General features: G+C 47.6%; 1 protein-coding gene across 5 annotated transcripts in view; it reads right to left on the reverse strand.

Annotated features, from left to right (window-relative positions):
- Window positions 1–4,053: 4,053 nt before the first annotated feature.
- Window positions 4,054–16,609, reverse strand: part of ZNF395 (zinc finger protein 395) — a 49,636-nt gene continuing 37,080 nt past the window's right edge. For 3 of the 5 annotated variants that reach the window (XM_081077620.1, XM_081077618.1, XM_081077621.1), the window contains exons 3-10: window positions 15,567–15,799; window positions 13,593–13,702; window positions 9,847–10,082; window positions 9,256–9,356; window positions 8,196–8,481; window positions 6,471–6,563; window positions 5,497–5,600; window positions 4,642–5,206 (exon numbers count right to left, since the gene is read on the reverse strand). In XM_081077620.1, the coding sequence (XP_080933746.1) occupies window positions 5,095–5,206; window positions 5,497–5,600; window positions 6,471–6,563; window positions 8,196–8,481; window positions 9,256–9,356; window positions 9,847–10,082; window positions 13,593–13,702; window positions 15,567–15,799 (1,275 nt within the window). In that variant the 3' untranslated portion in view covers window positions 4,642–5,094. Of the gene's footprint in view, window positions 5,207–5,496; window positions 5,601–6,470; window positions 6,564–8,195; window positions 8,482–9,255; window positions 9,357–9,846; window positions 10,083–13,592; window positions 13,703–15,566; window positions 15,800–16,609 lie in introns of all 5 variants that reach the window. The other 2 variants (XM_081077617.1, XM_081077619.1) reach the window with 2 other exon arrangements.

Below are 16,609 nucleotides of genomic sequence, written 5' to 3' on the forward strand. Positions count from 1 at the left end.
TTTCTGTAAAGTATGACAGGCAAGAAACATGAGCATAAACACCCGACTGAGCTATGTCCCCAGATACAAGTGTGGGGGAGAGGGAGCAGGCTTCTCAGAACCTCCCTGTGCGAAGTCAGACTGGCAAGTTGTGGGGTTCTGCCCCACCCCCCATCCTCCCCTCTCCGTTTCTGACTCGGTAGAAATTTGCATTTTTAACAAGTCTAGGTGACGCAAATCCTGGTGGTTTGGGACCACCAGATTGGGACCGAAGATAAGGGGCAGCGTCTGGACGACGAACCTGCCAGGGTCACTTCTAGCTCTGATTTCACATGACACATGTTGAGGTGTGTGACTATCAGAGCCCAGCCAAGAAATATCTGATGCACCCTGACAGAGTAATTGGGGAGTCAAACATCTGCAATGGAGACAGGCTCTGGAGATCAGTAAGGGAGGGTAAAGGCGCTCAATTGAGGAGATGGGGCGCCCTGGTAAGGGGGAGTTACTGGAACTGACTGAGCAACAGCTCTCAGCAGGGAAACACGCCCATTCACACGGTGGGCAGGAAGGGCTGGGGGAGGCAATGCCCCAACTCTTCTCTCCTTCAGCCCTTCAGCCCGGTGTCTCTTGTTGGTCAAACATAACTGGAAGCCAGAAAGTTAGGGGTCCGTGGATGCAGCCATAAAGGTCAGCCTGGGAGGGATCAGGGCTGCAAAGAGAATGTCCAGCTCAAAGACAGTGAGCTGACTCTGGGGGCTTGGGCAACCTGCAGTAGAGCAGCGAATTCCCTGTGGGACTTTCTTAAGGACATGAGGTGGGGCAGGGACCAAGGGAAAGGGGAGAAAGAAGTCCTCTGTTCTACCCGAATGCAAAAGGCCAAAAGACAACCTCCCACACCAGCTTCACTGGCTTCTGGGCTTGTCCAACTGTAATCACGTCTCTGGATTTTCTGAGTGGCATCATCCTTACCGTCAGGCCCTAGAGCCTGCTCCCAGAGACAGTTGATGGTCCCAGAAAATCGCATAAAGCAGTCAGCTCCAGTGCTGCAAAGGTGGGGTGCTGCTTTCTGCTCCCAACCCTCCCCACCTAGCCCAGCTTTAGCTGGCCCCTTGGACCAGCACAGCACACAGAACCAATGAATTCAGGGCGTGGCCCATGTTGCTCCCTATGGAACAAGTCACAACTTGTTCTGTAAGTAGAGTGTGACTTATTTTCTCCTAAGTCACCTTCTCGCTCCCCAATATACTCAGGAACATGGTCAACAACATGCTCCCCGTTGTCGATCTAAGAAGTATAGAACACAGTGGCTACTGCCTGGATTACAATCCTAGTACCATTATTTCCCAGTGTGTGACCTTGGGCGAGTTATTTAACCTCTCTGCCTCGCTCTCTTCATCTGTACAATGGGGATGATAATAGTAACTGCTTCATAGGACTATTGAGGCAATCCTTGTAAGCACTTGGCCTGGTCCCTGGTCATGTTACCTATGGTTATTATAAGGAAATGAATGTGTATGCTTTGCCCACAGTATGACATGCTATCATTGCTTTCACACCAAGGACAATGACAATCATCCTTTGCAAGGGGAAGGGGCAGAGGGACAGGAACACATTAAATCAGACAATGTACCATTTTATTCCTTATAAAATATATTTCATATTGTAGCTGTAAAAACATTACATTTCACATTTAAAAAAAACTTTTTAACAGTAAAAATAATACTTGGAAGACAGCTGCGGGAAAAGGCGCCAATAATACAAATTCACAAATGGGATTTAGTTCCCTCTTCTTTTGTTTGTTTGTTTGTTTGCCCCTGGTAAAGTCAGAACCTGGGAGGACCAGAAAGTAACAGGACAGATTTCTTCAAACAAATCAGTTTCCACATCCAAATTAATAACGTCCTCCAAGGAATCAAACTATGGGCTTACTGTGACAAAGTAGACGTAGCTCAAAATGCTCTCTGATATTACAGCCTGGCTTTTACAGTCAGCTAACCGTCACATAATTAAACCCAAGCTATTTCAGTCAGCCCGTGTACTTTGCAGCTCAGGCCTCACTTGATGGACTTTCTCTGCACTGGATAAGCACAAGTGCAGATTTAGCATCATCAAGGCTGATCAGAGCAAGCATCACAGACTCCCAAAGTAATCCCAAGAAATATTTTGAATAAGTGTAACATCACTTGGGAAGAAAGCTTCCCAAGATACCTGCTTTGGACCAGCAGTCAGTCCTGTTAGTTTCAAATGCGCACCCATGGCATCCTCACCTTGTATCAGATTTTGCTGCCCAGGTGGGCTGGGAAGTGGGGGGGCGGGGAGGGAAGAAGGGAGGGAGGGAGGGAGAGGGCAAGGGAGGGGGGAGAGAGAGAGAGAGAGAGAGAGAGAGAGAGAGAGAGAGAGAGAGAGAACAGGCATGAATGCTGGATCAGTTCACCACCACCACCACTCTCTGAGGAGAAACAAATGGGGCAACCCCTAGAACAGACCACACGTCAAGAACCAAAACAACAGCCACAGATGGAGGTACGGGAGGAGGGAGGCCAGAGGAGGCGCCGCTGAGCCACCGCTACGTGAGAGGAGAGGAGCAAATGCAGACAGGAAAAGCCGCACTAAAACGAAACATAAAAAAAATAAAACCACTGCCATTTTTAAATTGTTTCATCAGCTTCTTCTTTCTCTCTTCCTTGACTGGGTACCAATGACAAGAGAAGCTTACCGCCCTTAGAGAAAATCTTTATATCCAGTTATAGGAGGGAATGAAACCAGCTTTTCTAAAGACCAGACTCAGCAAGAGCTCTGACTAAGAAGGGAAGAGAAGACACTGCTGGGCAGAGTCCCCACGTCTCATATGTTCCGTCCCCTCCCCAAGACCTGAAAATGGACAGCATGGGAAGTGAGTAGAACCAGGACAAGCAACAACCTGCTGGCAGCTTGTAATTCTCAGGGAAGCTGAAGGAACGGGAAGAAGAACCCTGGGCCACCTCTGGCTGGCCTGCTTTCCAGCTTTACCAAGGGACAGATTCCAGATCCTTTTTTTTTTAAAACTAAGTTATAAAAATATACCCATCACCATCACAGACTCCTGTGCATAACTGTCTTTCCCTCTGTCACCAAACCCAGGTCACCATCACCGTTCACAATATCAAGACCCTATTCTTAGGTTGGCAGGTGTTCTAACACTCAGCATATGTCAAATTAAGAAGCATATGCATATTTCCCACGTGAAGTGGCAAGAGGGGCTTCCAGAGCCAGGTATTTCCACCTGGAACCAAGAGGATCACCTCAGTAAGAGTCAAGGGGAGCATGCTGATGTCCCCTTCCCAGAGAACTGTCTTAGTGGGGTTCCCTGAGCCTCTGACATCTGGGACATAGGTCCAAGGCACTGGGCACCAATGGTCCCCATTCAAGCAGGCCCGAGGAGTCCCCACAGTCACGCTCCAAAGAAAGGGGAGGCTCCAAAAGAAACACGTGTCCACCCTCAGGGCTCAGCCACCCTGTCTTAATCAACCACTGGTTGGTATGGCATTGAACTCCCCACATCTCCGCTCCTTCTCCACAACAACAGCTTTGCTTATTTACCTCCCAAGCAATGCTCTCCAATCTCCCCTCATTATCTGAGGCCTCCAGAAACACCAGAGGCTGAAGCACCAGGAGCTAGAATCCAACTCCAGGTCCTCCTCACGTGATTTTCTCAGGACTCTCTTTCACCTTCGCTATCCCGCCTTCAGACAAGAGACAGGGCTCAGTATGTATCTGGGAAGGTCACACCTTGATCCATTGCCCGGACTCGATCAAGACTGATAAAAACTCCAGAAGACTCCTGCCTTGACTGAAGACTCCTGTCCTACTTGCCACCTAAGGAACAAGACCAGATTGCTCCCAGAGGGGCAGGTAAGCCCATCAAATAAATGGGGGACCTGTCAATGTCAACTTCTTTTCCATCATGGGGCAAGCTGCCACTTACTTTTCTATCTGTGTTCTTCTCTCTCCTTCCCTAGGCCAGCCCTGCCTACAGCTTTGGGAGGGAAATGGGGAAATCCCTGGTGAGACCAGAGACAAATAGGAAACTACCTTCCAAATAAAAGAGAACTTTAATCAGATAACAGCTTCTGAACACAATATCAAAAGAAAACCAAGTGTTTTAGAGGTGTCATCTCTATCACTGGAGGAACGAAACTCAAGAGAAAAGTTTATGCACTCAGGTAATAGCAGAGAGCTTTCACAGATACTAAAACCCTCTCATTTTTCCTCAAGGAAAGAGGAAAGAGTATCAAGGTAGTGTTTAACCGCCACATTTGAAAAAGTGAATTCATATTAGCCTTTTGGCTCAGCAATTTGGGTACAGTCTTTAAAAAAACCTGTTAGTATGGGCTTTGAGAAGAAGCCATACATTATTTGTTGGGATGCCACCCAACATCTGAGAGGACCCAGATTCAAACAGCTGTCCCCAAGAAAGGGTTTTCCTTTTACTTCCATGGAAGCTGCTTGGTGAGGACAAGCTTTTCCTTCTCCATGATTCAGGTGGAGAATAACGGCCGGCTGCACCTAAAAAATCACCCAGATACCCCAACTCATCCTACCCCATCCATGGCAGGTCCTAACTGCTCTCTGAGTTGTTAGCCAGAACACTTTTTAGGTTTTTTTTTTTTGTTTTTTTTTTTTAAGAAAAGTGAATTCATCTTGCTCATAGTCCCTTCTGGAAGAGTTGAAAAAGCAAAGAATTCACCAACTCAGCAGGAAACAGAATGAGCTGTTCCTCCTTTTGACGCATACAAAATAATCCCCTAGAGAGGGGTTGTGGGAAAGGGAGGGTAATTAATTCTTTGGTCTCTGGTTTAATGCAGAATACTCTTGGTCAATTTTGGCTCTCTCCTATTTAAAGGGAAAAAATGTTTGTTTAAAAAAAAAAAATGTTCCCACAAGTGGGGCGGGGGGAAATGTTTTAAGTATTAAACCTTAGTCAATAGAGCCCAAACTCCCAGTGTCCACTCTTTATCTTCAGGAATCTGCTGAGGGTCCACACACTCAGCTAAGAGTCTGCCTTTTGTCACCTGGCTGCCCTCAGGCCAGGAGCAGAGAGGAGGAGCCGGTTTGCTAGGTTCAGGCTGGACGGGTTCAGTCCAGGAAGCGCTGGCAGGCCTTCTTCCAGCGGCAGGCTGTGCACCACTGGTCCCGGTGCTCAATGCCGTACACTTTGCGGCACTTCTTAGCCTCCCCGCGGGCCTTCCTGCCAAGAGAATAATGAGGGTACAGTCACGCACTGGTGCTTAGACTTGGCGTGTGGCCAGGTGTGAGGCTGAGCAAATAAGCTGAGGCTGGAAGGGGTGGACACCATTGGGGCCAGAGATGGAAGGCCTCCCCAGCACCTAGCGTGTCCTCCAGCCAGACTGCACACACCCTGTCCCCGCCGGGGGACTAACCCTGGAGACCAGGGGCAGGTGGACTCGGGGTCCACACTTGCACAGGAGATGGCAAGGATGGAAGCCAGAGGGAGGCCACGGGAGCCAATGGTCTCACCTGGCACTGCTTTGGGCCCGGGGTGGAGAAGTGACAATCAGGTGAGATTTCATTGCAGGTGGCGGCTGCTGGGGTTCGCTGAAGCTTAGCGACCGGCTCCGGACCTGGGCACAGGGAGAAGGGCCACAAACACAGGAGAAAGGTGAGAGAACCATCCTACAGGGCAGGCAGCCACACCTGCAGAGCCCCTCCTTGTGCCAGGCCAGGATGTCTTTTCTGGAAGGATATTCCAGGCAGTGGTGAGCCGGGGCCAGGTAGGGAGGGGAGCCTGGAGACTGAGAAGTAGGCTTTTAAGCTACACTTGTGATACAGCAGGGGCCACGGGCAGGGGAGCCACTTGCCCTGGCCACCTCGGGAACTGTTCCCCGCAGATTTAGATGTAGTCACTGTATGTAACAAAAAAGGAGGGATTACACTGCCTCAGTGGCACCTTTGGACATTTAGGCTTTATAAGGTGTGATACCTTCCTATAGGAGATATTTAAGACTAGAACCTACTACGTGGGGCTCAAATGACTTCCAATTTATTTTAGTTCCTAGGCAAGCAACCTAAGGCACTGGTCCATAGTGGCCTCGAGATTTCTGATCTACCCTACACAGCCCCCTACAAATGCTTCCCTTGCTCCGCACTCTTCCTCTCCAGCTTTCCCACATTCTCTCGCTTCTTAGCAAGCATCCACAGACATGCATAGCTAAACAGGGCACTGACCCAGCCTCACATCGTGATTTTTCTTGGCAGTAAACTTGATTGATCTAGGTACTCCTCTGCAAGTACCCTCCTTCCACCTTCTAAGAGGGGCTGTGACCAGCAGAGGAGTGCTAGGTAAGGGGGCAGGTACCATAGAGATCTTGGAGAAGTCTGGGCGCTAGAGGCAAGAGTGGGGAGATGGCCTCTAGCACTGGGTATGTGTGGAAGGGCCCTCAGCTTGTCCAGGGCCCCAAAATGCTGACAGGCTCAGAGAGGGACATACTCACCGGAGAGAGGGAAGAGGCCGTGGACGGGGCAGCAGCCCAGCTAATACTGGTGTAGATATGTGGCGAGACGGGGATCTGAAAGGACGGCAGGGCCTAGCAGAGACCACAGAGTGTCAGCCTAGGTGCCAGCTCAGGAAGCTTTCAGAGTACACCCATCCTCCCTGTAACATCATGGTCTGCGGCAGAAGGTGCATCTCTAACCGGAAACTACCAGTACTACACACCAGGATAATGCTTCCCAAGAGAAATATAAGAGCATCCAACTCTTTGAAGGTGCCTTAGTTCCAGGCTCCAATCTTTTCGGGGAAGCCCTCTCTGAGCTGGTGTACATGCTAGCCTCATGACTTAATCATCACAGTGGAGTCACTTCTTGGCCGGACCACCTACCAAGAACAGGCTATAGGCAGTTCCCCAAGCATGTCCAAAAGCCTCGGCGCATGCGTGACATGGCTGCATTACTGATGTGGTGTCCCCAGCAACCACCTGGATGTCACAACACTCTCCAGGTTTACGTCTGTTTGTAAAAACACCAGCTACATTCTCCAGGCCCATCTCACAGTGTCAGCCAGCTGCCTAAAGGGCCACCTGAAGTTGGCCAAACATGAAACAGCTACCATGTTTCCCCGAAAATAAGATCTAGTCGGACAATCAGTTCTCATGCGTCTTTTGGAGCAAAAATTAATATAAGACCCGGTCTTATATATAAGACCCAATCTTATGGTAAAATATAAGACCGGGTCTTATATTGATTTTTGCTCCAAAAGATGCATTAGAGCTGAAGGTCCGGCTAGGTCTTATTTTCGGGGAAACACGGTAAATAACCATTCATTCTAATGAGAAGGAGAGTTGACTCATTTTGTAAAGGCTTTCTGATTGAAAGCACTGCTTTGTAAAGGCTGATTTGAACTTGCAAATCAGCCTAGAGTCTGCTAAAATCAAGCTATAGGCATAAAAGGATTTTAAGAAACAGTGGCACACAGCAAGCTGTACGTTCACTGAATAACTACTACGGGCAGTGAGGACCATCCTAAATGTCACCCCCTCCATGACAACTTTCCCAAACACACAGGCGTAATAGCTTGATCTTTCTGTACCTACAACAATCCCTCTAGTAAGGTACATTGACTATTTATTATAATTAATCATAGTTACATATTCATTTCTCTCTCTAGTTAAAGCACACACTTCACAAGCTCAGGGACTACGTCTTACTCTTCTACCTGAAAAGCTTCACCTGCTGCTTGACACATAGTCGGTATTCAAAACAATGGGTGCCGACTATTTGTTAAAGTAACACAATTCCAGCAACTAGAGATTTCCCCATGCCATCTGTCATCCTGGTTCCTCAGAGTTTCAGCCAAATTTCTGTTTTCCGATTTTTTTTAAGAGGAGCAAAGAGTTTTATTAAAGCAAAAGAACAGCTCTCTGACGAGTGGAGATACCTGAAATTGGGATGCCCCTCAGCCAGATTTCCAATCTTCACTCAAGACACTAATTATTTCTAATAACCAAGGATGAAGAACTGGGGAATTGCCACATTTATTGAGTGTGAAGTCATTTTCCTTTTCTTCTCGGTAGAAGTTAAGAGACGAGCGATTCAGCTAACGGACTCAGCCTTCAATCAGGGTGCTGAGCGTCCTGTGATGAGACTAGCTAGCGACAGGTCAGGCACGGAACGTGCTCACAGCAGCAAGGCTGAGTTCCCAGCATGCCCCAGCCCCATACCTGGTATGCGTGGTCAGCCTGAATGTGCCAGAAGGAGCCAGGAGCTGACTTGCTGAGAGCACCAGAGGGCAGGTAAGATTCCAGGCCAGGGTGTTCTGGGCCTGAGGTCTGGGCTTTGGGAGGAGGCGGTGAAAGAATGGCAAGGGGCGAGCTGGTCACACTGGGGGTGGAGGCAGGGTCGGCTGCGGGGGTGCCAGCAGCAGCAGGAGCAGCTTCCTCCTTCATCTGCACTTCTGTGTAGTAGAAATCCTCCTCCCGCTTGAACTGGTCAGAGTCCACAGTGTCCCTGTGAGGAAAGGGAACCCACTGATGATCAGGGACAAGTGGCCTCACTTCAAACAGAGGGGATACCAAGGCATAAGAGGGTGTGCTTGCTTAGGGCCTCCCAGCAAGTCAGGGAAGGAACCCGAGAGAACACCCAGGAGTCTGCTCCCAATGCAGTGTCTCAGAGGAGGACATGCCTTAACATCCACAGGAACTGTGTCCCCTGGCACCAAAGGTTTCTCTCCCAGAATGTGTGCGACCCTCTCCTCCCCTGGGAGTCATCTGACTTGGAGCTCCGCCACGGGACATGTGTGGGCCTCACCTACTTGTGGTCATGTTCTCTCCTCAAGGGAAAGTGCTGTCAGCCAGGTCCTGAGCTACGAGCAGTGTGGGCTCCAGGGCGGCAGTGCTAATGGAGCAAGCCTCAGCTCCCGAGGGAAAGCAGGTACGGACCTCGCGAAGGGGGTCGCACCAAAATACCCTATTTCGACCCAGAACTAAAACATCTCGCTTCCTACAGTGAGGTAAGAAGATGCACACACAAGAAGGACGGAGCTCCCTTCCCATAAACAGCATCAATATTCACCATGATCGAAGGGTCCTTCCTTCCCAGCCAAGATCTCCTTCCCACTGGCTGTTTTACTGGGCACAGGGGCCAGAAACAGGCAGCAGGGGGCGCACCTCAGCAACGGATTTTCTGGGACAAGAGGTCCGTCCGGGTGTGGGTCCCCGGGCATCAGCAGGTGGAGGAGACCTGAGCGGTACCTTAGGCAGACGCTCTGGGCTCCATACCTACCCCAGGTGGAGGGCCTTCACGTGTCGCTTGATGCCCACAATTGAGCGCAGAACTTTGCCGCAGTTTGGCCACAGGCACTTGTACATCACCTTCACCGAGTTCTAGGGGAAAGGAAGATGGGGTCATCGGGATATATTCCTCTCCCTCACCCCCCTCTCATCCTCACCCAGTGGAGACTTCAGCTGCCTTCCAACAGAACCCAGAAACGCTCTAGGGAAGGGGCTGTCTGGGGCCACGGAAACTGACAGGTAGGGATAGACAGCCTGGACCCGGGAGAGGAGCCTGGTGGCCAGCAGCAGTGCTTGGTGCTGTGGGTCAAACCCACCGGACGGCCAAACCTCGCGTGCACAGGCCTCTGAAGGAGAGCAGCGAAGAAGGCAGGAATTGGGGCTGAGGTGGAAAGGGGAAAGAACTGGCATTAAGTAGGGCTCCTGGGAACATCATGAGGGAACAGAAGCAACAAAGGAAAGCTGAAATGGGATGGAGCCTGAGAATCCCCAGGTACCTGTGGGGCCCCATCTCATCCCCAGACGGCCCCATGTAGATGTCAGCCCCACCAGCCTGAGCTCATGCTCACACTGCACTACGTACCTTTCTTTTACGTGGAGCTGGTTCGTCCAACAGGAAAGCGTCCGGATCAGTCTCAAATCCATTATCAGTTTGGGGAGAACCAAAGGCATCCCCCAGATATTTGGGGCTGGCCTGGGGGTGGGGAGGCGAGGGGGTGGAAACGCCACTGCTCGTGCTCCAGTGCCCACTGGTGGTGCTGCTGCCGCTGTCAGACACGTCGCCACTCTCCTTCCAGGGGTCACAGGCTTGGCGGGAAGCTGGTGGAGGGAAGACAGAAGACGCTCACAGGCCTGTCCCAAGCAGGGCTTCCGGCATGGCCCTGTCTACACCAGATTCCGCACAGACAGCCGAGGGCAGGGACCAGGAAATTCTAGTTTGGAGTCTGTTTTCCTGAATCCAATTCCTGGCTCTGCCTGGCTTTGCCACTCCAGCAGGACAAAAAACCCTGAACCTCCTCTTTATGAGCTTCGGTAAAAATGAAGACCGGGTCCATACATCACAGAAATGCTGGGTAGCCCTGCTCTGCTCCAGTGGACCTCCCACAGCCAAGTTGATCATCACTGACCAACAACACACACGCAACTTCGTTTTGTATATTATTAACAGAAAGATAGCCTAATTAAAATGTGTTTCTCACTTTATATGTTAAAAAAAAACAAAAACGGGAGAGTGGGGAGGGGGAGAGGAAAAGCCTCTCCTGCCTCTAGGCCTAAAAGGGTGGGTGAGAACACGCACAGACACACACCCCATGGGAAGCCTTCCCCACAGCAGAGTAGGATAGAAACTCCAAGTTAAGAGTTTGTTGACCAGGCTTTCTTGAAAAGTGCTTTCCGATTCCTTAAACCCAGGAAAGTCCATCAAAAGCTGCATGTAAGAAAAAAACCATTCGGCCATTTAACAGAGGTAGTTACAGCTCAGGTAGTTCCTGCTTTTATCCATAAGTCACATATTTAGAGAAGGAAAGATAAGCTCCGAGAGCAATCCAGAGCCATCAGAGATGACAGGAGGTCCTTATGCCCAATATGGCCCTGAACCTGCTGCCTTGCTCCTTGCAGGGTGTCCCAACAGGAAGATCACAGTCAAACAGGTGAATGTTTCAGTTTTTAAATTGACTGTCTTCAGGCTGCTTTAGGCCCAACCCAGACTCTTCCATAAATCCAGATTCATTTACAGTATAGAAGAATCCGAAATTTTGATATACAGGAAAAAAACAACAAACTATCACACATACAGGTATGTATGGTAGCCATGTACCCAAAAGCCCCAACACCCACCACGGGCAGGCGTTCAACAGAGTCTCCTAACCCTGGGTTCTGAGATCGATGGCCACATCCCTTGTGGCCAAGATAAAAGTCCTACTGTGTTTTGCTCATCTTGTTCCATATTCCAAACCGCTTCTGGGCTAATCTAGACACCTGAAATAGACTTCCAGCATTCCATGTTCCCCATTCAGGCTCTCCTTCATGACACCTCACATGCTGGGAGAAGCCCACCGACACAGAATGGGATGGATGAACTCTTCCCTCTGTCAGTATCACTACCAAGTCTCAAAGCTATGACTTTCTGGAAACCAAGCGTTTATGACATCTACACACAGGGCTTAAAACAGGGTAAGCATTCAGGGAAAACCTCAGGACCCACCAGCACAGCAATAGGTCAAGGGCCCCCCACGTCCACTCAGGAAGAGAAGGGCAAGGGAGCAGAATGCTACATCTAGTGTGACCAGGGCTCTGGAGACAAAGGGCAGGCAAAGAGCGGAAACCCTAGCACACAGCAGCTTTCCACAGAGGACCTTCAAGTGGTTCGAATGCGGAAACTGGCAAACTGGTATATGAAGGAAGAAAAATAGAAAACAAAGCAAAAAGTTCATATCATAAATGAATCTATGCCTTGTAAAGGGAACATAAATGCACCTTAGATTGTAAGATTTCCTGGGGCAGGGTAACAGATATTCGGTAACATGAAGACAAAGTGCTCCTCTGCAAATGCAGAGCAGTGAGACTTGACAGCGAGCCGCTCTGAAATATTTGTCATTCCCTCTATTCTCCGCATAAACACACATGCAGAGCCACCCTAACTGTACAGAGACCAAAGGGAATTGTGGATTCTGTGCAAACAGTATCCACGATTAGAGCAAGGGTTTGTTTGCTGTGTAGACCTCACCTTGCAAAATATTTCAACATCATTAACTGCCAAGGAAGCCTTATTTTTCCACTAACTTCAACCAGAAGATCAGAAATATAATGGGGGAAAAAATCTTTAATAAAACAATTAAAAATTTTGTCCAAAAGGGACTTCAGATATCAGGATCAAGGCATACTATCAGTTAGATGTGTATATATTGGTTTTGGGGTATGTGTGTGTGTACACATACGTATATACTCTATACACATATACACAAACAACCTGATGGGAATTGGAGTCAGTGATATTTTTTGCCTTTATGACACTTTCCTGAGTCTTCCTCCTATTGACCAACCTTCTGGATCTGCTACACTCATAGAATTTCAGAACTTAAAATTGACTCCTTTCCTCCCCATTTTGCTTGCATAGCACCAAGTACTAACAGAGCAGGTGCACAATGCTATACTTCACCTCCAGGTGCCATCTGACACAAGGACTTACTCTAGCAGTCTCATCACTTATGATGGGCTTTGGGTGCAATAAGCAAATCTGCTTTTATCTCTCCTTTACATTGACTTTCTATCTAGGAAGATTGCTTATGAGGGATACTTGCAAAGGCCACTTTCCTTATGGTGTATGTTCAGAGTTAACTGCATATTTTCCTACAAGCTTTTAAGTAGCTTGCAATTTCGTTAGATCTCATCATGAAAAAGTTATTGCCTGGGAGTGAGTTAGGCAGCCCTGTAACGAATTGCGAACAAAAAAGTTCAGGTTCACGGCCAGTCTCATCAAACTACTAATACCCAGCAACCCTTCTTCCTCTCGTGTTACTGATAATGTACTGGGGGTGCCAAAAAAATGGATACAAGTGGACACTTTGGTCAACGTGGCTCAAGCAGTGGTTCGCAATAATCAGAAGTGTCTGGACGCTGATGGTAACCACTCTGAGCACCTCTTGTCATTGCAGAAGTCAAACGTGACTCGTATTCATCTTTTGTTATCGGTATATATTGAGCATTACAATTTTAATACATCTTTCCTTTCTTAAAATATGTATATATTTTTTTGGCACTCTCTGTATTTTCGGGGTCACACTGGAAGAATTTTCCTTTCATTTACAAATTTGCTGTGAAGTCATGTTATTGTTTTGTATTAAGCAATTAGATTTATTTTAGACTTCGGCTCATTTATTCCAGGTCATCGGCCGGTAGGCCCACACTAATTTACAAGGCTGAATTCAGCACTTGGAACAGAGGCATGAATCTTCTGAGGCCACTAGCGGACCATTTAGTAGGATTCTACCTTTGTGAACTAAATATTCCTCTTCTGGCCTTGTTCAGGCCTCCAGCAAAGTGCCTCACTGACTTACTCCCGTAGAAGAACTTACTCAAGTGGCCACTGTAGCTCCGCCCCCTACTCAATCATCTTTACAATGCACCAGGAAACTTCTCCCACATGAGGAAACTGAGGAAAAAGAATGGAAGCATCTAACTCAATGTCACTCAGCCAGCCTGGGATGCATGTGAGAAGAGACTCCAAAATCCTATCACCAGGCCAGTCCTTTGGTAATTAGCTACTCAAACCAGAGGAAGTCCGCCGTGGGCCTCTGCTGCACCCAGAACCCGCTTGGGCCCCCTCCTTACCAGAGAAGTTGGCCTCGGCCCCAGGAGGACTCTGTACGATTGGGCTGCAGGACAGGGATGTCAGCACCATGGCAGCCATCATTTCATCCATTTCCACTGCATCCGACTTCCTGGATTCAAGAGGGTGAGTGCCAGAGGTTACTTCCTGAGACTGCTGGTCACGTGATCGTCTTATATTTCTGGACTGCCCCCCCACACACACACACCCTTATTCGTATCAGCCAGTGTGTATACGTTATATAAAGAATGAAGGTCTCTCCTCATTCTTCATGAAACATACTCATTCTGAATTACATTTACAGTACCAGTTAACCCCAACGTAAGTAAATATAAGCAAGCTGGTCCCCTTTCCACTGCTAACACCCAGATTCAGCTCCATTCTCCCCTGAATTCACTTCCTAACTCTGGAGCTTAAAATAGAGAATTTTATTTGGGGGAAAGGGAGAAGAGTCAAAGCCATGAAATGAAGAATGGGCATAAAAGACGCCTGCTGGAATTCAAAAGCCTGAAATTGCCTTCATTTCCCCAAATTACATTCAAATTTAAGAGGGAACAATTATACTAACCAATTCCTTCCCCTTCCCCCCCAGGAAAAATGATTAGGTAATCTGTGAGCTTCTGAGTATCAACAAAACCTGGTAAATAGGCCAACGAGCAAGAAAACCAGAAACACTAAAATAAATCTCCTGATGCAAATTGCAATGCTTTACACAGCAGAGGTCTATAAAACTTTATGTGTAATTTTTTAAAAATCCATATAAAGTTACATAATGTGGAAGTAAATTTAGAGCTGTCTATAAGTTAAGGCTCAAGTATTAGTATAAGAATAGGTGGCTCATCTATTCCAAAGGACTGTATTAATCCTTTCTGTACAATTCAGATCCACCAACATATGTGACTGGGTTTGAAGCAGCTAATATATTAAACATATTAGAATCCTCACCCCCCTTTCTTTTACATGATCTTTGTATTTTTATGTCCACAGAATAGGAAAACAAGTTATCTGCCAACATTCCACTGAATTCACCGTCACAAATGTTGTTCTGGTCTCAATACACTGGGTACACTGCCCATAGCAGCAGTACCCACAGACAAACACAGAAAGAGAGGTGGAATGGGGCTTACCTGGTTCCACATCCTGTATAGAAGACAATCTTCATCGACAGATTGTCTTTTCTAATCTTAAAAGATCAATGTACATAGAGTATATATAACATAGAAATCAGGATATACATAAATGTTCTCGGGGAAAAAATCGTATCGTAAAATCCTAAAGCACGATCTACATTCTCCATTCAACATCAATGATTTGGAACAATATCTAAGCCAGAGGCCCGCAATCTCTGGGCTGTGGGGCAAACGTGGTGGACTGCCTGTTTCCTGCATGGCTCGTGACCGAAGAATGGTTTTATAATTTGCAAATGGTTCTAAAAATCAAAAGAAGGACATTATTTCTTGGCAAGTGACACACGAACATTGTATAAAGTTGAAATCTGAGTGTCCATAAGTAAAGTTTTATTGGCGTGCAGCCTTGCATATTTGTCTCCGTACAGTCTGTGGCTGCTTTCACACAACCATAGCATAGCTGAATCGCTGTGACAGAGACTGCTTGGCCTGTATTATTGACTATCTGGCTCATTCAGAACAAGTTTGCTATCCTTAATCTAAGCCATTTTCTCCCTCATCTCATTGTGAAAAACTAAGAACTAATTTTAGTTGAATCATAAAAGGAGGAAAAAAACAGCCCTTAGCCAAACCAAAGATATGTTACCCATTGTGGAGTTATGGGGAAGAAAAAATACCATGCTGGGTTTTTCTAAAGGATGTCCTCTCCTCTCTCTGTGTCCCATCTGTCCAACATATTGACAACCAGACACCTAGGACTTCCACATTCCTTCCCCATCACAAAACCTCCCACAACCCCCTGCCTCACTACCCACGTGACTTCCAAAGTCCAGGTTCTCCCACACAAACCTCTTTGGGACGTCAATGTTCCTGGAGACAGGCCTGTAGGCTGGCACCTGGGCTCCCTGCTCTAGAGGTGGCACTTGGGCAATGGGGCCCTGCAGCTCGGCCAGCCACACCTCCTCCGCTTTGCAGCAGATTTGTAACTTCTGGTCCAACAGCCAGACAGTCACCTTCTCCTCTGCCCCACTGTGCTGCTCCACCAGTCCTGGGCACTCCTGACCCCCGTACCACACATATACCTGGTAGGGGGGGAGAAAAACAGCAACCAGTGATCACCACTTGGTAGTTCTCACCCCACATGTCCCACGTTCTGGGAGCCAAATTCACAAACTGCATCACACACTGCATTAATTCATCTTTAATTCAAGCAGATGCTCCCAGGTATCTGCTTCCCGCCTGAACACCCAGACAAGACACAGCGGATCAGTTCTTTCCAAAACAGATCCTTATAAACTCTCTATATGGAGAGAGTGAACACGTCAGTTTCTGGGATTTTTTTTTCCTTAACTTGGAATCTGAAATTGAAGCTGAGGTGCTATCATCTTAAAATAGACTATTATAACTATAAGATGTTTTCTGTAAGCCTTGTGGTAACCACAAAGATAAAAACCAATGGTTGATACACAAAAGATAAAGAGAAACTAATCAAAACATAGACTACAAAAAAAATCAACTGAAATGTAAAGGAAGGTACCAAGAGAGGAAGAAAGAAACAAAGAAACAAACTAAACAGTCCAAAAACAATGAAAAAAACAGCAATAGTAGGTCATTATCTATCAATAATTATTTTAAATGTAAATGGATTAAATTCTCCAATCAAATCATTTTGGAATCTATGTCCATCCTCCTGATTTCTGGCCCTGCCTTGCCTTTGAAGTCCTATATATCTGCTGGCTCCCAACTATTGCCTTGAATTGCTCACCCTGCATTTTGCCCTTCACAGACTTCTGCATCTACCTGGGGACAAGATGCTAGGGGTGGGCGGACAGGTAGGCTGACCTCTCTCCAGGGCTGCCTACAGTTGGTTGCCTTACCACTGGGAATCGAGG

This window comes from Rhinolophus hipposideros, assembly GCF_964194185.1.
Source record: "Rhinolophus hipposideros genome assembly, chromosome: 16".
In the NCBI taxonomy this organism is placed as follows: Eukaryota; Metazoa; Chordata; class Mammalia; order Chiroptera; family Rhinolophidae; genus Rhinolophus; species Rhinolophus hipposideros.